Genomic DNA, 22,798 nt, shown 5'->3' on the forward strand with positions numbered 1-22,798 from the left:
TTCTTTCTTCAGTGTTGTGTAGTTTTCTAAGTGCAGGTCCTTTACCTCCTTGGTTAGGTTTATTCCTAGCTACTTTGTTTTTCTTGTTGGTATATAAAATGAGATTTTTTTCCCAGGTTTCTGTTTCTGATGTTTCATTGTTGGTATACAAAAAATGCCTTTCTGAATATTGATTTTGTATTCTGCTGTTTTGTCAAATTCATTTGTTAGGTCAAGTAGTTTTTTGGTGGACATACAGGATTTTCTCTGTGCACTATGATGACGTCTGCAAACAATGCCAGTTTTGTTTCCTATTTTCCAATTTGGATGCATTTTATTTCTTTTTCTTGTCTGATTGCTGGGGCAAGGACTTCCAATACTATGTTGAATAGGAGTGGTGAAAGTGGACATCCTTGTCTTGTTCCTGATCTCGGTGGGAAAGTTTTTAGTTTTTGTCCATTGAGTATGACATAGGCTGTAGGTTTCTCGTATATAGCCCTTATTAGATTGAGGAATTATCCCTCTATTCTCACTTTTCTGAGTGTTTTAATCATAAATGGCTGCTTTACTTTATCAAATGCTTCTTCCGCATCTTTTGATTAGACCATGTGATTTTTGTCTTTAAATATACTTTATTTTTTTAAAAAGATTTTATTTACTTATCTTTAGAGGGGAAGGGAAGGAGAGAGGGAGAGAAACACCAATGTATGGTTGCCTTTCATGTGTCCCCTGCTGGGAAGTGGCCTGCAGGGAACCAGTCTGCAACCCAGGCATGTGCCCTGACTGGGAATCAAACCTCAATTGTCTGGTTCACATGCCTGCGCTCAATCCACTGAGCTACACCAGCCAGGGCTGTTAATATACTTTATTGATTATGCTATTACAGTTGTCCCATTTCCCCCTTTTCACTCCCCTCCACCCTGTACATCCCCTCCCACCCACATTCCCCCACTTTAGTTCATATCCATGGGTCATATATATAAGTTCTTTGGCATCTACATTTCCTATACTGTTCTTACCCTCCACCTGTCTATTTTCTACCTACCATCTATGCTACTTATTCTCTGTACTCTTTCCCCCCCTCTCTCCTTCCCACTCCCTTGCTGATAACCCTCCATGTGAATTCTATTTCTGCGATTTTGTTCCTGTTCTAGTTGTTTGCCTAGTTTGCTTTTGTTTTTGTTTTAGGTGTGGTTGTTAATGATTGTGAGTTTGCTGTCATGTTACTGTTCATATGTTTATCTTCCTTTTCTTAGATACATCCCTTTAACATTTCGTATAATAAGGGCTTGGTGATGATGAACTCCTTGAACTTGATCTTATCTGAGAAGCACTTTACCTGCCCTTCCATTCTAAATGAAAGCTTTATTGGATAGAGCAATCTTGGATGTAGGTCCTTGCCTTTCATGACTTCCAATACTTCTTTCCAGCCCCTTCTACCTGCCTGCAAGGTATCTTTTGAGAAATCAGTTGACAGTCTTATGGGAACTCCTTTGTAGGTAACTGCCTCCTTTTATCTCGCTACTTCTAGGATTCTCTCCTTCATTTTAATCTTGGCTAATGTAATTATGATGTGCCTTGGTGTGTTCCTCCTTGGGTCCACCTTCTATGGGACTCCCTAAGCTTCCTAGACTTCCTGGAAGTCTATTTCCTTTGCCATATTGGGGAAGTTCTCCTTTATTATTTGTTCAAATAAGTTTTCCACTTGTTACTCTTCCTCTTCCCCTTCTGGTACCCCTATAATTGGGATGTTGGAATGTTTAAAGATATCTTGGAGGTTCCTAAGCCTCTCCTCATTTTTTTGAGTTCTTGTTTCTTCATTCTTTTCTGATTGGGTGTTTCTTTCTTCCTTCCTTCTGGTCCACACTGTTGATTTGAGTGTGGTTTGATTTTCTTTATCATTCCAGTTTCCTTCCAATCACTACTGGCTCCTTGTACATTTTCCTTTATTTCACTTAACATAGACTTCATTTTTTCATCTAATTTGTGACCAATTCAACCAATTCTGTGAGCATTGTGATTACCAGTGTTTTGAACTGTGCATCTGATAGGTTGGCTATGTCTTCATTGCTTAGTTGTATTTTTTCTGGAGCTTTGATCTGTTCTTTCATTTGGGCCTTTTTGTTTGTTTGTTTGTTTGTTTTGACACACATGTTATGTAGTGAGGGGCAGATCCTTAGGTATTGACCAGGGTGGGGTAACCTGCATTGCTGGGTTGTGGTGCTGTATATGGGGAAGGGGTCAGAGAGGGAACAATAGTGCTTGCTCCACTCTCTCCTGAATTTCAGTCACTTCTCCCACTTTCCCACCAGCAAATTGGGCCCTTCTGGTGCTGATTCCCAGGTGGGTGCATTTATGTACATTCTATGACCCTGTGGGTCTCTCCAATGAACTCATCTGTGAGTCTGGGAGTTTCTCCCACTGCTGCCTCAAACCCCACAAGTTTTTTCAATCAGTGGTTTGAGGCTATATTTCCCTGCACTGGGAACCGTGGGTTGTGAGGTGCGATCTGCTCCCCAACTTCACCTGGATTATCTGCTCTGGAATGTGGGACTGCCTGGTCCTCAAGCTACTGCCTTGCCAGCCAGCTGTAGCCTTGGTCACCCCACCCTGATCCACAATCCACTGCCTAGGTGGGTCTGCCAGCCACTGCTTTGCGCGCCCTGGTCCACAAGCCACCACCTTGTCACAAGTCCTCTCTGCCCAGGCTGCCTGTCTCTGCCCCTCCCAAGAGTCTGGATGAATGTGTCTTCTTTAACTCCTTGGTTGTTGGACTGCCATACAGTTCAATTTTCTGTCAGTTCTGGTTTTTTGTTTTTAAATTGTTGTTGCCCTTCTTTTGGTTGTGTGAGGAGGCACAGTGTATCTAACTACACCTCCATCTTGGCTGGAAGTCCTCTTTCCTTTTTTTAAATGTGATGCGTTATGTGTATTGATTTGCGAATATTATACCATACTTGCATCCCTGTGATGAATCCCACTTGATCACAGTGTATAGTCTTTTTGGTGTATTGCTGGATGTAGTTGAGGATTTCTGAAATATTGGCCTGTAGTTTTCTTTGTTGTGTCTTTGTCTTGTTTAGAGAGTAGGATGATACTTGCCTCATAAAAATTTTGTTGAGTCTTCCATCTTCTTGGATTTTTGGAATAGTCTGAAAAGAATAGGGGTTAGCTCTTCCTTAAATGTTTTGTAAAATTCTCCCGTGAAACTGTCCAGTCCAGGGCTTTTGTGTGACAGGAGTTTTTGGTTACTACTTCAGTTTCACTGGCTGTTATTGCTCTGTTTAGGCTTTCTGCTTCATGTTGGTTCAGTTTTTGAAGATTATATTTTTCTAGAAATTTCTCTATTTCACGCAGGTTCAAACTTCTTGGTATATAGTTGTTTGCAGTAATTTCTTATACTCCTTTGTATTTCTGTGGTATCAGTTGTAATTTCTCCTCTTTCATTTCTGATTTTATTTATTTGGGTCCTCTTTTTTTATGAATCTGGTTAAAGGCTTGTTGATTTTGTTTATCATTCCAAAGCAATAGCACCTGGATTTATTGATCTATTGAATTATTCTTTTAGTCTCTATGTCATTAGGTCTGCTCTGATGTTGGTTATTTCCTTACTTCTACTTGCTCTGGGCTGTCTTTGTTGTTCCTCCAGTTCTTGTAGATGTAAGGCTAGGTTGTTCATTTGAATTGCTCCTATCTTTTTTAGGTATCTTTCTATATTTTCCTACTTTCCTGTTGATTGGGTATTATTTCCCTGTTTCCCCATTTTAGGTGACTCTTCTTATTTGTGTGTCTTTTCCTCTTCTGTTTCTTATTTGGTTGGATTCCTCTCATTTGTTTCTACATATTAGATTATGTGCTTTTACTCCCTGTCTTCGTGGTGTGTGACCCTCTGTGGTAGGGACATGTGGGAGTCAGTGACACATTCTCTTTGATCTCCTGAGCTGCATATTCTTGTGATGCCCTTTATGCCATTTAGTGGGCTCTCTTGTTATAACTGGTTTTTATTATTGTTGGGTTTTTTTTGGGGGGGTTCTTCCCTCTGGCTGTCTCAAAGTCACACTGCCCTACATGCCTTGCATGCTATTGTACAGGTGCTCATAGAACAAAACAAAACAACCCAGGAAACAAAGCCCACACTCTCAGTAATAAAGCCCACCCACAACCACATGATCAACAGCAAATGAGCAAACATTAATAAAGGTGTGAAGTGATTATTAGAAGAAAGGGAAAACAAATATGAGATGAGTAACTGAAAGAAAAATGATTTTGAGAGGGGAGGGAGAGGAGAAATAATAAGAGTAGGGAATATAAACAAGGTGAAGAAAGAAAACAGAATTTACATTGTAATTTTAAAAAGGGGGAAGAAGGCAAAATGGAGTAAGAAAAGGGAAGAGTATAGTATGAGCTTTAAAAAATTTAACAATAATGAAGAAATTAGGAACCACAATATTCGCAAATCAGTAAATGTAATACATCACATAAACAAAAACAAAGACAAAAATCACATGATCATATCAATAGATGCGGAAAAAGCTTTCGATAAGGTACAACACCCATTTATGATAAAAACACTCAGCAAAGTGGGAATACAGGGAGCATTTCTCAAAATAATAAAGGCCATATATGAGAGACCTACAGCCAATATCATACTGAATGGGAAAAAAATAAAAGCTTTTCCACTAAGATCAGGAACAAGACAAGGTTGTCCACTTTCACCACTTCTATTCAATATAGTATTGGAAGTTTTAGCCACAGCGATCAGGCAAGAAAAGGAAATAAAAGGCATCCAAATAGGAAAGGAGGAAACAAAACTGTCACTGTTTGCAGATGACATGATAGTGTACATGGAAAATCCTTTAGACTCTACCAAAAAACTGCTCGAACTAATTAATGAATTTGGCAAAACAGCTGGTTACAAAGTCAATATCCAGAAATCAAAGGCATTTTTGTATACCAACAGTGAATTAGCAGAAGCAGAAATAAAGAAAAAAATCCCATTCGATATAGCAAAAAGAAAAATAAAATATCTGGGAATAAACATAACTAAGGAGGTAAAAAACCTGTATGCAGAAAACTACACAGCCCTGAAGAAAGAAATCAAGGAAGACACAAACAAATGGAAACATATACCTTGTTCATGGATTGGAAGAATTAACATCATCAAAATGTCCATACTACCCAAAGCAATATACAGATTCAATGCAATACCTATTATAGTACCAATGGCATATTTCACAGACATAGAACAAACACTTCGAAAATTTATATGGAACCATAAACGAGCCCAAATAGCAGCTGCTCTTTTGAGAAAGAAGAACAAAGTAGGGGGGATCACAATACCTGATATCAAACTGTATTACAAGGCCACTGTAATCAAAACAGCCTGGTACTGGCATAAAAACAGGCACATAGACCAATGGAACAGAACAGAGAGCCCAGAAATCAACCCAACTCTCTACAGTCAATTAATATTCGACAAAGGGGGGCAGTAACATAAAATGGAGTAAAGATAGCCTCTTCAACAAATGGTGTTGGGAGAACTGGACAGCTACGTGCAAAAAAATGAAACTTGAGCACAGACTTACACCATACACCAAAATAAATTCAAGGTGGATAAAAGACTTAAATGTAAGTCGTGACACCATTAAAGTCCTAGAGGAGAACATCGGCAAGAAAATCTCAGATATTTCACGCAGCCACTTCTTTACTGATATGTCCCCTAGAGCAAGGAATGTAAAGGAAAGAATAAACAAATGGGATCTCATCAAAATAAAAAGCTTCTGCATGGCTAAAGAAAACAGTATTAATTTAGCAAGACAACCAACTGTATGGGAAAACATATTTGCCAATGATACCTCAGACAAAGGTTTAATCTCCAAAATATACAAAGAACTTACATGACTCCACTCTAAGAAGACACCCAACCCAATTAAAAAATGGGAAAAGGACTTGAACAAACACTTTTCCAAGGAGGACATACAGAACATTCAGAGACACATGAAGAGAGGCTCAATGTCGTTAGCTATCAGAGAGATGCAAATTAAAACCACAATGAGATACCACTTTACACCAGTCAGGATGGCTATCATAAACAAAGCAACAAACAACAAATATTGGAGAGGTTGTGGGGAAAAGGAGACCTTAGTTCACTGTTGGTGGGATTGCAGACTGGTACAACCATTATGGAAAACAGTATGGAATTTTCTCAGAAAAATAAAAATGGACCTGCCTTTTGACCCAGCAATTCCACTGCTAGGATTATATCCTAAGAATCCTAAAACATCAATGTCAAAGAACCTATGTACCACAATGTTCATAGCAGCACAACTTACAATAGCCAAGAGTTGGAAGCAACCTAGGTGCCCATCAGTAAATGAATGGATCCAAAAATTGTGGTACATATACACCATGGAATTCTATGCTGCAGAGAGAAAGAAGGAGCTACTACCCTTTGCAACAACATGGATGGAACTGGAAAGCATTATGCTGAGTGAAATAGGCCAGGTGCTGAAAGACAAATACCATATGATCTCACCTTTAACAGGAAGCTAAACAACAAAACAAACAAGCAAGCAGAAAAAAAAACAACAAAGACATTGCAATAGAGAACAAGGGGATAGTGACCAGAGGGGAGAAGGAAGGGAAGTTAAGGGGAAAAAGGGGGAGGCATTTGGAGGAACAAATAGGAAGGACACAGGGACGAGAACTAAGGGGGGTGGAAATGGGAAGGAGGTGGGGAGCAAGGGGCGGGGGAGGCTGGTGTGGGAAAAATAGACAAAAAACTGTACTTGAAAAATAACTAAATAAAATTTAAAAAAAATAAAAAATAAAATAAAATGGTAAAAATGGAAAAAAAAAGAAATTAGAAACCAAATTGGGGGGAAAGATCCACCATAGAAATAACAAAGGAGCAAAGATTAATACATATGGAATGGAAATATGAAGAAAAAAGAAAGCAAAAAAGCTTATGATATATTTAGAGGAAAGGACAATGATTTTGAGAGAATAGAAGAAATACTAAGAGTGTGGAATGAAAACCATGCTAAGACAGAAAAAAAGTAAAATTTAAAACAACAAAAAAGAGAAAGCTCAGGAGATAGGCAAATGGCAGAGGAGAAGGGAATAGTAAATTTGGATATTTGAAATACAAAAATTGTGAAGATCTAGGAATAAAATGAAGAAATGCAACAACAACTACTATATGAACAACCAATGAGCCAAGAATGATAAAGGTATAGAGAGAATAAGGGTATTTGAAGAATGTGAGAAAGAATATGAGATGATTAATGACGAGAAAAATATTTTGAGAGGCTGGACAGGGGAGAAATACTAAGAGTGTGGAATGGAGATAAATCATAGCCAAAGAAAAAGTAAAATTTAAAATAAAAATAAGTAGAGGAAGGAAGAAGGTAAAAATGGAGTAAGAGAAGGGAGGAGCAAAATATAAAATTTGAAATAAATTAAATAAAATAAACTCATGAAATAATAGGCACAAACTTGAAGGGAAAGAAATTAATGTTAAAAAGTTATTTGGGAGTACCCTGTCTGGTGTAGCTCAGTGGATTGAGCGTGGGCTTGCGAACCAGAGGATTGTGGTTCAATTTACAGTCAGGGCACAGGCCTGGGTCACAGGCCAGTTCCCAGCAAGGGACCCACGAGAGGCAACCATACATTGATATTCTCTCCCTCTCTCCTTCCCTTCCCCTCTAAAGATAAAGAAATAAAATCTTAAAAAAAAGTTATTCGGGAGAGAAAGTCATGCAAATAATGAAGAAGACTGTAGTGGAATTTGTCTCAGTATAATCCAATGTTTACCACTATCTTCTCTTTCTGTATCTGCCCCTGGTAATAACAGATGGTGTCCTAGACTGGCCCTAGGCAGGCTATTCGAGACTACCAATGATCTACAGTCTGTGGCTTGGCTGTCTTTTTCGGATCTGGCTTGTTCCCATTGTTCTTCCATGCCAGCTTTCCATCAGCTCAGGGCCCAATAGTGGTTCACTTAATGATCCGAGAGGACTGCCAATACCTTCTCTGCCTGTCTCCAGAGGGGGCCTCTGGTGCAATTGGGAGCATGGAATCCCTGGGATACCCCTGGGTGGGGGTGCTGTTTAGTCTTAAGGGAAGACAGTGGGAATGTTTCCCCATCCCCTCACCACACGTTTATGTCTTACCCAGATTCTTTCCAGTAATGTATTGCTGCTGAATTAGCTGTCGGTTTTCTGTCAGGGGCCAATCTCTGTAAAAGGAGACACTCTTTCCTGCTTGGTGCAGATGGCAGCTCTGTCTAGGCACAGAGGCTATGTGTGACCCTGGACATCTCTTGTTGTGCCTGTCTCTAATCTCTGCTCTTCTGGTTTCAGTGGATCAGGGCCCGAGGAACAGTATAGCTCGTAGTGTCTGGTAGAAAGTGCCCCATCAGAACTTTTTCTTCTTTCCCCTGTGGATATGCACCCTGCAGGGGTCTCTTAAGTCTGGCCTCACTGATCTGCTCCCATAGGTGGGGGTTGGGCATGCCTGCCTGTGAGGGACCTGCCTGGCTGCAACAAATTTCAGGAATTCAGCTCCTGGCCATCCTACTTCCCACCCTACTGCATGTGCAGGGGACTCAGGCCCAAACTCTCCACTCTGAACAGTGCTCTGCTTGCCAGCTGTGCTATGTTGGGTCCCACAGTCTCTTCAGTGTGACTCTAATTCTCTGAGTTTTGTTGGCAGAGCCACTGTGCACAAGCACACATGAGCACAGGGTCTCTGCTTAGTCTCAAGTCTTACCTCAGCTCCTCTTCTAACAGAGTTTCTGTGTGGCCCTCTCACTGCAGCATGGAGCTCTGGGGGGCCTGTTCTCCACACGATCCCCCTCCCCAATAAGCACAAAATCTCTCTTGGTCAGGGATGGCCATAGCCTGCCAGAGCCTCTGACAATTTTAGATTAAGTTTCTCTCTGGATCTCTCCAGATGGCCGAGTCCCACAGTGATACTATAATAACACGGGGCACGGGGCAGTTGTGGATACTCTTGCTGCTCCCTCCAGTGATTCTCAGCCTCAGGCAGGCCTGCTCCTGCTGCATTGTTTCTGCAGCCAGCACTGCCCCAGCCATCTGTCTCCAACCCCAGAGATTGCCAGCAACTCCTGAGGTGAACCGCAGTCTCCTCAGTCAGACTCTGTCCTGTTTGCAGTTCTTGTCACACCCAGGATCGGGGAAGTGACAGTCCCTTCCACGGTAAATACCACAGTTCCTGGCTCCTGGTGGAGGCTGGATGCATGACCCTGCTGGGACAGAGGGCACAGATACATGTCTGGGCACTGAGGTGAGGGCACTCCAGAGGCTTCTTCTTGAGAGGGATTCTTTAAAGTCTTCAGAATGGCTTCTGTCCTAAATCTGTGCAGCCAGAAGTGCTGGGTTGGGCAGCAGCAGAGGCAGCTGCTCCACTAGAAGAGCCTGAGCTGCCTGCTTCCAGGTGCCCTATGGGTGGGCAGGCCCTCATCCACTCAGGCACATGTCCTGCACACTGGTCCACATACATGCTCACACACACTCTCACTCACTCTCAGCTGGATTTTCAAGTTGATTGCTCTGTGGTTTAGCTGTAATATCAGTCTGAGACTGGGAGCAAGTGGATGGAGCTTCCAGCTACTCTACAGCCATCTTGGATTCCCCTGGAAAAACTTTTAAAATATATAATACATATAATGTTCAGCCTTTTAGTTCCATTGTTCTTGGGCACAAAGGATATGGACAATAAATGTTCACAAAAGCCCTATCTGTAATTGTACAAAACGAAAACAAACAACATGTTCACCAGTAAGGAAATGGCATCATTGGCCAAGGCCAAAGCCACATCACTGGAATGCCAGCTCCACAAAGCACACGTTTGTGTATGAAACATAGGTATACATATAATGGAGTAAGGTGAATGCTGGCCCCCAAAATGTACAGCCAAGTCATAGTCCCCAAAACTCATGAATGTGACATTATTCAGAGAAAGGATCTTTGCAGTTGGGTTGGCCAAAAAGTTTGTTTTGTTTTTTCCGTAATTTGGTTCTAGTAGCATTTAGTTGTCTTTAATTTCATTCAAAACAGTTTCATTAGATTATATTCTGACAGCTGTTATATCAGTGTGCATTAAAAAAGCATCAAAATTGGTGAATTTTTGTGTAGCCATTTTAATATTGAAGATGGAAGAAAATACACAACACTTACAGAATATTATGCTTTATTATTTCAAGAAAGGTAAAAATGCAACTGAAATGCTGAAACAGATTTGTTCAGTGTGTGGAGAAGGTGCTATGACTGATTACATATGTCAAAAGTGGTTTGCAAAGTTTTGTGCTAGAAATTTCTTGCTGGATGATGCTCCATGGTTGGGTAGACCAGTTGAAGTTGACAACAATCAAATTGAGACGTTAATTGAAAACAGTCAACATTCTACTATGCTGAAGACAGCTGACATACTCAAAATATCCAAACCCATAAAGTTATTGTTGAAAATGAAAAAAAGTGTGTCCTTTATTTTACAGAATAAACTAAACTGACTTTTTGGCCAACCCCGTAATTAAGAATCTTGAGGTAAGACCACTCAAGATTACCCAAGTGAGTTCTAAATCCAACCAAAAAAGTATCCTTACAAGAAACACAAGAGGAAAAGATACACAAAGGAGAAGACCATTTGAAGACAGAGGCAGACATTGGAGTGCCACAGTGGCAAACCAAGGAACACCCAGGAATGCCACCACCACCAGAATCTGGAAGAGGCTAGACCCTCCCCTTGGGCCTTCAGAAGGAGTGTGGTCCTGCCAATACCTTGATTTTGGATGTCTGGCCTCCAGAACTGTGAGAGAATGAATTTCTGTGGTTTGAAGCCACCCAGTTTGTGGTACTTTATTATGGCACCCCTAGGAAACTAATACAGATAGATATATTCACTCAGGTTTTTGATACATATTAATAAAAAACAAATTGTGAAATAATACACATATAATAAAATAAAAATCCCTATACATCATGTATAACAAAAAACTGTATATAGATATACATAACAGCATAAAAAACTAATCAACAATTCCTTCTTGGGATGGGAGTGGGTCTTAGTAGGATGGGCAGGGGTCAAAGGAAATCTCAGCTTTACTTTCTAAGCCTTCATATATTTTTAAAAAATGACTTAAATATTTTTAAATTTAAAGACAAACTGATAACAAAGCTTAGCATTTGAGAGATTACATGTAGACACAATTTTAAGTAAAGCCATTTTTTTATCTAAAAGGAGAAACAAATTCCTTATTCACTTCAAAGTACCCTTTTCTGAGCTAGGGAAAGACAGCCCTCAGAGGCCACTACTGGAATGTTACTCCAGTACATGCTGTGACTGGACTCAGAGAAAATGCTGTACCAGTTATAACATATTGTTTGGTATTTTCCACAAACAAAATTGTAAATATTTAGATTTTCTTATAAATAACATAATTTATGATAACCATATTTTATCTGATCAAGTAAAATACAGAGTATCCACTCTCAGTGGGTGAAACATATTAATTGCTGTTTTTTGCTTTTCATAGTTTCTTCTATTTACTACTCACGCTTTACTGAGGAATTTTCTTTCAATGAATCCTCTGGGTCCCCAGATCCTAAAAATTAAAAGAAAAAAGATCTTTTAAATTTAATTTTCTTTGTCTGAAATGAAATAATACTAAAATACTCTCTTGTAATGGTCATTCCCCTTTAGACAGTGTCATGAAGGTAACACCACAAAAGGAAATGAGTTGAAGCCCCCCCCAAAGATATATTGAGTTGATATCCTTCCACAAACAACTTATCCCCACCAAAAGAATATATATCCTTCAGTCCACTAGAAGTTTGAAGGCACAACTGTATGGAAAATAAGGCGCAATCTTACAAAAATCTTTCTGCATTTATGTATGACTTTTCCAACAGGAATGTTGGAGCCCAAATCTCCATTGATAATGTGCTAAGTTCTTTCACCCCACTCCAGGTTTCACAAATGGAGCTGCTCTGCATTTAATAAATTCAGAGTACCCACCACAACCACAGCACTCACCCCTAAACTAATAGCTCTGATTACATATAATTGAAAATGTTTTGGAGAAAGCTTTTCGCAATAGATTCTTCCTCATAAGTGGACCCACCTGCCCAGCCATGCTTGCTATGGAATTTGACAGCTATCATTTCCTCTAGATGGGCATGTAGTTTCCCCCAGTTGTATACACATTATCAAGTCTCAAGCAAACAACTATGCATGTGCACTGGAATTGATCAACTAAGTAAATGAACAGCAGATTGCAGAAGGCAGGATTCTCATTATTGGGGAGGGACATTACAGATATGAGAAAGCTAGAATAATCTATGTGATAATGAATTGTAGTTGGAGGCCTCAGTATGAATTATGTGTAGCTTTAAAAAGTGTATACGCACACACATATATGCATATATATACATGTATACACAGAGATGGCTACATATAAGAAAGATTTATGGACATGCATATGCATGGGTAACTATGCAGACATGTACATTCCCTTGCTCTGTCAGCTGTAAGGGTCTAAAAGCAGTAACACCCCAGTGGTAATGAGGACACCTAGCACTCAAATCTTAGTTTCTAAATACTGTTCTTCAACAAAAGGAAAGAGAATACTTGGACATATGGCTGATGCCAGGGTTAGGCACAGGAAATATATAAGAGGAGCTTGAACCATTTTATACTGCCAAGAAATACTTTTAAAAATATTGATATTGATGGGCACACATTACATATAATTGAAAGGCTTTGGAGAAAGCTTTTCACAATAGAATCTTCCTCATAAGATATATGTGGAAGTACTATATATGTGAAAGGAGCACATGACTAACTGAAAGAGTTCCCAATGGCTAGAGATGGAACAATTAAAGCAACAAAATAAAGTAGTACTAGATTATAAACCGAAGCATAAAAAAAAACATGAATCCATGCTGATGTAAATAAATAATCAAACAAATAAAAGGGAGAGATTAGAAAAACTCAAAGGAGGTAAAGCATAATTTCCCACCCCACAAGTTTTGACTTCCTTCCAAACAGTATACTATGAGAAAGTGAAGGGAGTAGAGAATAATTTTACAGTGGATAAAACTGAAAAAACCACACCAGACATGCAATTGGGATGAACATCAATAGTGATTAAAGTACCAATGACATATTTCACAGACACAGAATATTTCAGAAATTTATATGGAACCATATATGACCCCAAATAGCTGCAGCAATCTTGAGAAAGAAGAGCAAAGCAGGAGGGATCACCATACCTGATATCACAATACCTGATATCAAACTGTATTTATTACAAGGCCACTTTAATCAAAACAGCCTGGTACTGACATAAAAACAGGCACATAGGCCAATGGAACAGAAGAGAGAGCCCAGAAATAAACCCAAGTCTCTATGGTCAATTAATATTTGACAAAGGGGAAGACGCATAAAATAGAGTAAAAATAGCCTCTTCAACAAATGGTGTTGGGAGATCTGGACAGCTTCATGCAAAAAATGAAACTCGACCACCAACTTACACCATACACAAAAATAAATTCAAGGTAGATAAAAGACTTAAATATAAGTTGTAACACCATGAAAGTCTGAGAGGAAAACATTGGCAGGAAAATCTCAGACATTCAACACAGCAACATCTTCACGGATATGTCCCCTAAAGTAAGGGACATAAAGAAAGAATAAACAAATGGGATCTCATCAGATTAAAAAGCTTCCACATGACTAAAGAAAACAGCATTAAAATGAAAAGAGAACCAACTGTATGAGAAAATATATTTGCCAATGATACCTCAGACAAGGTTTTGATCTCCAAAACATGTAAAGAACTCACGTGACTCCACTCCAGGAAGACAAAAAACCCAATTAAAAAAGGGGCAAGAGCCTTGAACAGACACTTCTCCAAGGAGGACATACAGAGGGTCCAGAGACATATGAAAAGATGCTCAGCATCACTAGCCTTCAGAGAGATGCAAAGTAAAATCACAATGAGATACCACCCCACACCAGTCAGAATGGCCATCATAAACAAGTCAACAAACAAGTATTGGAGAGGCTGTGGAGAAAAGGGAATCCTAGTGCACTGTTGGTGAGAATGCAGACTGGTGCAGCCACTGTGGAAAACAGTACAGATTTTCCTCAGAAAACTAAAAATGGAACTGCCTTTTGGCTCAGCGATTCTGCTGCTGGGATTATACCCCTCTGGGATAAGAGCCCTGAAACACCAATTCAAAAGAACCTATGCACCCAATATTCATAGCAGCACAATTTAAAATAGCCAAGTGCTGGAAGCAACCTAAGTGCCTATGAGCAAATGAGTGGATCAAAAAACTACGGTACATTTACATGATGGAATACTATGCAGCAGAAAGAAAGAAAGAGCTTATTTATACTCTTTGTGACAGCATGGATGGAACTGGAGAGCATTATGGTGAGTGAAATAAGCCAGGCGGTGTGGGACAAATACCATATGATCTCACCTTCAACTGGAACATAATTAACAAAAGAGAAAAAGCAAACAAAATATAACCGGAGTCATTGAAATTAAGAACAATCTGACAGTAACCTGAGGGGAGGGGGGAGAGGACAGTGGGGAGAAGGGTTTTGAGAAACTACTAATAAAGGACACATGGATGAAACCAAGGGGAAGGGTGGAACCAAGGGAGGGAGGTGAGCTTGGCTGGGATGGGGGAGGGGTGGGGAGAAAATGCAGACAACTGTAACTGAACAACAATAAAGTAATTAAAAAATAGTGATGAGTAATATTGATAATATTAGCTTGGCCAAAATGTTTGGGGTTTTTTTCCCCATAAGATGGTTCTAGTAGCACTTCGTTGTCTTTTATGTAATTCAAAACAATTTTGTTAGATTGTATGTGACAGCTGTCATATCAGTATGCATTTTTAAAAAATCAAAATTGGTGAATTTTTGTATAGCCATTTTAATATTGAAGATGGAAGAAAAGATGCAACATTTTGGCATATTATGCTTTATTATTTCAAGAAAGGTTAAAAACACAACTGAAGTGAAAAAAAAAGATTTCTGCTGTGTACAGAGAAGGTGCTGTGACTGATCAAATGTGTCAAAAGTGGTTTGTGAAGTTTTATGCTGGAGATTCCTTGCTGGACAATGTTCCACAGTTGGGTAGAACAGTTGAAGTTGACAGTGACCAAAGTTATTGGTGAAAATGAAAAATATGTCTTTTATTTTACAGAAAAAATTAAACAGACTTTTAGGTCAACCCAATATATGAGGTCTGTCCAGAAAATATCTGGCCATTTAGTATTTAAAAATAGAGACATTTGGAGACTTCTAGGCATAGACAGATAGATACACAGTGTCTCTTCACATAATCAAAAAGAGGACAACAACAAATTTCAAAACCAAAAACACCAGAACTGACAGAAAATTGAACCATATGGAAGTCCAAGACTTAAAGAAGAACCATTCATCCAGACTGGTAGGAGAGATGGAGACAGGTAGCTGGGGCAGAGAGGACTCAAAGCAAGGTGGCAGTTGGGGGACCAGGCAGTCTCCCATTAGTGATGGGTAAACCAAGAGGAACAATCAGGGAGCGAGACAGACCACACAACCCAGGGTTCCAGTATGGGGAAATAAAGCCTCAAAACCTGTGACTAAAAAACCCTGTGGAGGTTGCAGCAGTGGGAGAAACTTCCAACCTCACAGGAGAGTTTGTTGGAGAGACCCATGGGGTTCTATAACGTACACAAACTCACCCACTAGAGAATCAGCACCAGAAGGTCCCAATTTGTGGACAGTGGAGGAAGTGACCAAAAGCCTGCCAAGAGATGAGCAAGAGGCATTGCTCCCTTTTGGACCCCTCCCATACATACAGTGCCACAACAGAGCAGTGTTGGTTGCCCTGCCCTGACAAAAACCTAAGGCTCTGCCCCTTACTATATAACAGGTTCACTGAGACAATGAAAGAACAGATCAAAGCTCCAGTAAAAATGTGACAAAGCAATAAAGAGATAGCCAACCTATCAAATGCAAAGTTCAAAACACTGTTAATCAGGATGCTCACAGAAATGGTTCAGTATGGTCGCAAAATAGAGGAAAAAGTGAAAGCTATGGAAAGTGAAATAAAGGAAAAGGTACAGGGAACCAACAGGGACAGGAAGGAAACCAGGACTCAAATCTAGTGTTTTGATCAGAAGGAAGAAATAAACAGTCAACCAGAACAGAATGAAGAAACAAAATTCAAAAAAATGAGGAGAGAATAAGAGGGCTCTGGAACATCTCCAAACATGCCAATATCTGAATCTTACAGATGACAGAAGAAGAGAAAGACCAAGAAATTGAAAATTTGAAAAAATAATGAAAGAAGACTTCCCTAAATTGGCAAAGGAAAAAGACATAAACATCCAGAAAGCAAGACAGTCCCAAAGAACTTGGGACCCAAAGAGGGCCACACCACTACACATCAAAATTAAAATGCCAAGGGTTAAAGATAAAGAGAGAGTTTTAAAAGCAGCAAGATAAAAGCAGAAAGATACCTACAAAGGAGTTTCCACAAGACTATCACGTGATTTCTCAAATGAAACTTTGCAGGCAAAAAGGGACTGGCAAGAAGGATTCAAATGAATGAAAAACAAGACCTATAAACAGGATGACTCTATCCAGCAAAGCTATCATTTAGAATGGAAGGGCAGATAAAGTGCTTCCCAGATAAGGTCAAGTTAAAGGAGTTCATCATCACCAAGCCTTTATTATATGAAATATTAAAGGGACTTATCTAAGAAAAAAAAGATGATCAGCAATATGAACAGTAAAATGACAACAAACTCACAACTATCAAAACCTAAATCTACAAAAAACACACAAAAACAAACTAAGCAAACAACTAGAACTGGAACAGAATTACAGAAATAGAGATTGCATAGTGGTTAGCAGTGGGGCGAGTAGAGGGGAGAATGGGGGAAAAGATACAGGGATAAGGAAGCATAAGTGGTAGGTACAAAATAGACAGGGGGAAGTTAAGAACAGTATAGGAAATGGAAAAGCCAAAGACTTATATGCACAACCCATAGACATGAACTAAGGGGAGCAAACTGCTGGAGGGAAGGGGGCTACTGGGCAGAGGGGGGGAAAAGGGGGAAAACTGGGATGACTGTAATAGTATAATCAACAAAATATACTTTAAAAATTTCAGGAGAGATATCTCTGGAGCCAGGAGTCCCATTCCACACTAATCCCCCACCCCAGCCAAGAAGTTCTAGTGCCAGGAAGATAAGTTCCAACAACTCCTGGCTACAAAAACCAGTGGGGATTGAGTTGGTGGAAGAAACTTCTGGAATCCCAAGCAGTTCCTCTTAAGGAACCCACACACAGACTCGCCGACACAGACTCATGCCCTCTGAGCTCCAGCACTCGAGTAGCAGCTTGAAAGGCATCAGTGGTACACAAAGAGAAACTGAAGTGTCTGGCATTAAGGCAAACAGAGGCCATTGTCACTTTTCTAAACTCTCCAGCCACAGAGCCACAGTGCCAATAAGCTGGTGCCATATCTGAGACTCCATCAACCTGGCTAACAGTGCCTTGGAGATCTCCAGAGACATGGTCCCACCCAACTTATGGACCCACCAAAGCTGTCTTTCCATGTGAATGGCTGATTTGAATCAGGTTCACAACTTCCTAAATCCTACCAAACAAGCACAAGCTGGCTTCAGAGAGCCCCAGGCCTGGCACTAGCAGCTGCCAGCCTAGATTCACAGCTTGACTTCACCTGGGAAGCTAAGCCTAGCACGAGTAACAGCCATCTCAGATTGCATTACAGCTCAGAAAGTGTGGCCCTGCCCAAAACACAGCTGGGGGCTGACCTTGGAATGCACCACCCAGGAGGAAATCCCAGGACCAGCACACCCAGTGGACAGCTACAGAATCCATCAGAGTTTGACCACCCTGCCCCTGCACAGTGGTCACAGCCAATCCTTGCAGCTGACTGGCCTGGGTAAATTTCTACCATTGATCTGCCAAAGGTGACCAAGGCTCAACTACAACAGGAGGGTGTACTCAACCCATACAAAGGGCACACCTCGACTACCCAATTTGGGTGACAAGGGAGGCTGTATTGCTGGACCCTACAGGACACTTACTGCATTAGGCCACACTACCAAGAAATGGAGTCGAAGCAGCTCTACCTAATACATAGATGCAAACACAGAGAAGCTGCCAAAACAAGGAGACAAAGAAACATGGCCCAAATGAAAGAACAGATCAAAACTCCAGAGAAAGAGCTAAATGCAAAGGAGATAAGCAATCTATCAGATAAAGCATTCAAAATACTGGTTCTAAGGATATTCAAGTAACTAGTAAGAACCTCAACAACATAAAAAAGATCCAGTCAGAAATGAAAGATGCTGCCGTCCAAGGTGGAGGCATAGGTACTATACTTTGTCTCCTTGCAAACCAAACGAAGGGCAACAACAAATTAAAAAAAAACAACAACCCAGAACTGACAGAAAACTGAACTGTATGGAAGTCCAACCACCAAGGAGTTAAAGAAGAAACATTCATCTAGACTGGTAGGAGGGGCAGGGATGGGCAGCCAGGGCAGAGAGCACATGAGGCAAGACAGCAGTTTCAGGACTAGGTGGGAGGTGTGGTGTCTGGTGGACTGAGTGGTCTCACATTCACATGCTGATAAACTGGGAGGAACAACTGGACAGTGAAACAGACTGCACAACCCAGTGTTCCAGCACAAGGAAATAAAGCCTCAAAACCTCTGGCTGCAAAAATCTATGGGAGTTGTGGTGGTGGGAGAAACTCCCAGCCTGACAGAAGCGTTTGTTGGAGAGACCCACAGGATCCTAGCACGTACACAAACCCATCCACATAGGAATCAGCACCACAAGGGCCCAATTTGCTTGTGGGTAGTTGGGGCAGTGACTAAAAGCTGGCTGAGAGCTAAGCAAGCAGCAATGTTCCCTTTCATACACCTCCCCCACATACAGTGCCACAACACAGCCATATGAGTTGTCCCACCCTAGCAAATACCTAAGGCTCCACCCCTTACAATGCAATGGGTGCACTGAGACAAAGAAAATTGGTCCAAATGAAAGAACAGATCAAAGATCTGTATTTCTACCCAGTAAGAAATAATTTAGAATCAAAAGGCATATAAAAAGCTTCCCATACAAGAAAAAACTAAAGGAGTTCATCATCACCAAGCCATTATTATATGAAATGGTAAACAGGTTTATTTAAGAAAAAGAAGAAAATCAAAACCACGACCAATAAAATAGCAAAAAGTACAAATCTATCGACAATTGAATGTAAAAAATAAACTAAATAAATAAGAACAGGGACAAGATCATGGATCTGAAGAGTGTTTTTTTAAATATTTTATTTATTTTTAGAGAGGGGAAAGGAGGGAGAAAGAGGAGCGAAACATCAATGTGTGGTTGCCTCTTCAGTGCTCTCTACTGGGGACCTGGCCTGCAATCTAGGCATGTGACCTGAGTAGGAATCAAACTGGTGACCTTTTGGTTTGCAGGCTGGCATTCAATCTGAGCCACAAGAGCCACAGCACATATGGACAGCATTTTGATGGTTATCAGATGGGAGGGGGTGTGGGGGAATGGGTAAAGAGGTGAGGGGATTAAGAAGTACTGGGGGTGTGGGGGAATGGGTAAAGAGGTGAGGGGATTAAGAAGTACTAATAGGTGGTTACAGAAGAACCATGGGGATGTAAAGTACAGTATAGGAAATAGAGTAGCCAAAGAAGTTATACGCATGACCCACAGACATGAACAATGGTGAGGCGACTGCCTGAGGGAATTTTGAGGTGCTGAGTGGAGAGAGGGAAAGCGGGGGAAATTGGTACAACTGTAACAGCATAATCAATAAAAAGTAATTTAAAACAATTTTAAAATTCAGTTTTAGTCACACTAGCCACATTCCAACTGCTCCATAGCCACATGCAGCTGGAGACTACTGTGTTTGGCATTGCCAGCAGAGAACATTTTCATCATCATGGAAAGCTCCATTATACTGTGCTGCTGTGGACAGTGAGCTGCTTGAAGCATGGATCAGGACTTGGTCATTTCCATGCCTATGCCAAACACAAACCCAGCAGCAAGGGGGCACTGCCTAAAGGTATGTTCATTGTGATTATCCAAACTCTGTCTCCATGCTGTGAGAATACATTCAATCTGTTCCCACAGAATCACCAGTAGATAGTACCTGATATTACTTTGTGACTAATACGTTTGGGTTTCATGCCAAGAGCAAACTCATCTCTGCAGAGGAACATATATGCTCTCTTCTGGTGTATTAAGACCTGTAGAGAGTGTGGACCGTGGCTGCTGAAGATTTCAGAGGCACAGTCACAACTCAGCCAGAGAGATGGGTGCCTCTCAAGTACCCAATTACATTTATCCCCCTACCTTCTAAGGAGGGTTTCTCATCTACCTTTACCTTTTGTCCATATAAGAAGCTTTCATGTTTTTGGAAAGGGTCCAGTACAAATCTTACATGAATAAATATTCATCTAAACTGTGCTTTTGCTTTCAGATTTTAAAATATTGGCCCTTTTCTGTGGATGAATAAGAATGCATGGGACGCCTGAGACTGGTAAATCATAGACATATCATCTCAGTATTTTCTATCCAAATGAAGATTCCACAAACACTTAAGTTTGTCTAAGAAAACCACCACAAGACCCACCTGCCTGGCAGCAGGGCTAGTACCTCTTTCTAAACCACAATTTCAAAGGAATAAAGCTATTTTTCAAAGAAGACTCGAACTCAGCTGTTAAATGCAGGGAGGATCCACTAGACAATAGGCCAGAATCAAATTCTGACCTGAGGGGTCAAATCATGACCCAATTAATAGGACTCTGGTATAGACCCCTGATCACTTGGGTTTAGAGAATAAGACTGAAATCAGCCTCAAAAGACTGAGCCTACTGATTGAGGGATGAGGGACACAGCTCAATTTAAGCTGAAATGAGCTATGGAATAAAGATGTTCCACCTTAATATGATAAAGACCTCACTTGATGGGGTCTGCTAGTAAAAGCCATGTTTCCCCTGCCCTCTTGCAAGGGGCCACTAGGGCCATCAGTAATAAAAGGAAAACCTACAGATCAGAAAAACAACTTCATACTTCCATGCTGCAGGAAGCCCCTGCCTGCCATGGAAACATTCCTGAACAACACATGTGGGAAATCTATGCAACAAACTCGCTGACATATGCAATCAATTCTACAAATGTCTCTAGTAAAAATAACTTTTCTCCTTTAACAAAATAAGTAGGTCTCTCACCTCATGCTAGAGAGGTTGGGAACAGACCAAAAACACTCAATTATGGTAGTCCTTGATTTCCTTACATTTTTGCACTGTTTTGTTTTAAATTAACTCTTGTTGCCTCACTCTAGATTTGAACACATTTGCCTTGATAAACGTATGCTTTTACATCTCAAAGCATACTGAGTAATTAATATCCTCTGGGTTAGCTAAGCCCTGCAGCATTGCAAGGGAACATGAAAATGGCTTTCCTTTTATTTTGATTACTAAATAGATTTAGCTATTGCCCACTGAGCTCTCACTAGTTTCATGAATAAATTTAAAGCACTCCCAGAGAGGACAGTAATCATTTGAATGCATTATAGTTCACCAGAAGCCAGGAATCAGCACTGCAGTCCAAAACAGCCACCACCATTAGTACATCTGCAGTGTTCAGGCACTTGATTTCAGGTATTCACAGGACACACTGCACTCCGGTTACCTGCTATTTAAAGGAAAACTTAGTAAACAAGGGAAAGATTTAGATTCAGGTGCCATGGCTGAAAGTACTCATATTTTTACATATCTCTAGGAAGTATCTTTGTGTCCCATATGCATGAAAAGTAGTTTGACTTTGAAGGTGGGAAGAGGATTTATTTTTACAAGTTGCGTAAGTCGCCTCACTAATTGAAAGGGTGGTTTCATTTTTCCTTTTCACACAGAAAGGTAAATATACCTCGTATATGATAGCCATTCAGAGGAAATTCCAAAGGTACTTAGAAGGCCTGGAAGGATAATCTTTTCCACTGACGTCAGAGCTGAGAACCCAAAGACTTCTTAGCCAAAGGAAAATGGAATGGATGCCAGGGGTAGGGGTATGGGAGTGACAGCTAGCAAGTAGACTGTTTCATTTGGGGATAACTCAAACTTTCTTCAGTCAGATAGTAGTGATGGGTGCATAACCTAGTGAGTATTCTAAGAACCATTGATTTGAAGGCTTTAAAATGGAAATTTTACATTATATATCTCAATAAAAAATGCAATAACTGTCTCCAGATACCAACTCCAGCATTCAGCTCTCTAAGAGAGTACCCTAGGATCTCAGAGATCAGATTCATGATCAGGTGGGAACCTGTGGGTCTCAGAAATTAATCATTTGGTAGCAGAAACAGAAATCACCCTGGGGCCAGAAGATACGATATGTCATCAGTTCTGCCACTCACTGACTGCAGGTCCTGGAATATTCACATGACCTAATAGAAATGACCTGTTGCCCATATGTAAAATGAAAGTATCATACCTGATTGCTCACTCCTACAATGGGATATGATAGAAGCCATGACAAAAACAAAGCCACTGTGGAGAAAAAAAAGTGCCATCATGATGTGCTGGGAGGCTTGGGGATCTCATGATAACCCAATGACAAGAGACACATTGCTCTTGGGGCCATAGTTTCTAAGACAGTTCAAGATACTAAGTTCCTTGCTGAAGGTGAACTGTTGGTGCCATGTCAAATACTGGAGCTCAAGGTTTCCCAAC

At 40.5% G+C, this 22,798-nt stretch overlaps 1 protein-coding gene across 2 annotated transcripts in view; it reads right to left on the bottom strand.

Annotated features, from left to right (window-relative positions):
• CD99L2 (CD99 molecule like 2) overlaps positions 1 to 22,798 on the bottom strand; it is a 119,955-nt gene that overhangs the window by 39,771 nt on the left and 57,386 nt on the right. For both annotated transcript variants that reach the window (XM_053670222.1, XM_053670221.1), the window contains exon 2: positions 11,558 to 11,605. In XM_053670222.1, the coding sequence (XP_053526197.1) occupies positions 11,558 to 11,605 (48 nt within the window). The remainder of the gene's footprint in view (positions 1 to 11,557; positions 11,606 to 22,798) is intronic.

This window comes from Artibeus jamaicensis, unplaced genomic scaffold, assembly GCF_021234435.1.
Source record: "Artibeus jamaicensis isolate MK-2021 breed Jamaican fruit bat unplaced genomic scaffold, CSHL_Jam_final contig_554, whole genome shotgun sequence".
In the NCBI taxonomy this organism is placed as follows: Eukaryota; Metazoa; Chordata; class Mammalia; order Chiroptera; family Phyllostomidae; genus Artibeus; species Artibeus jamaicensis.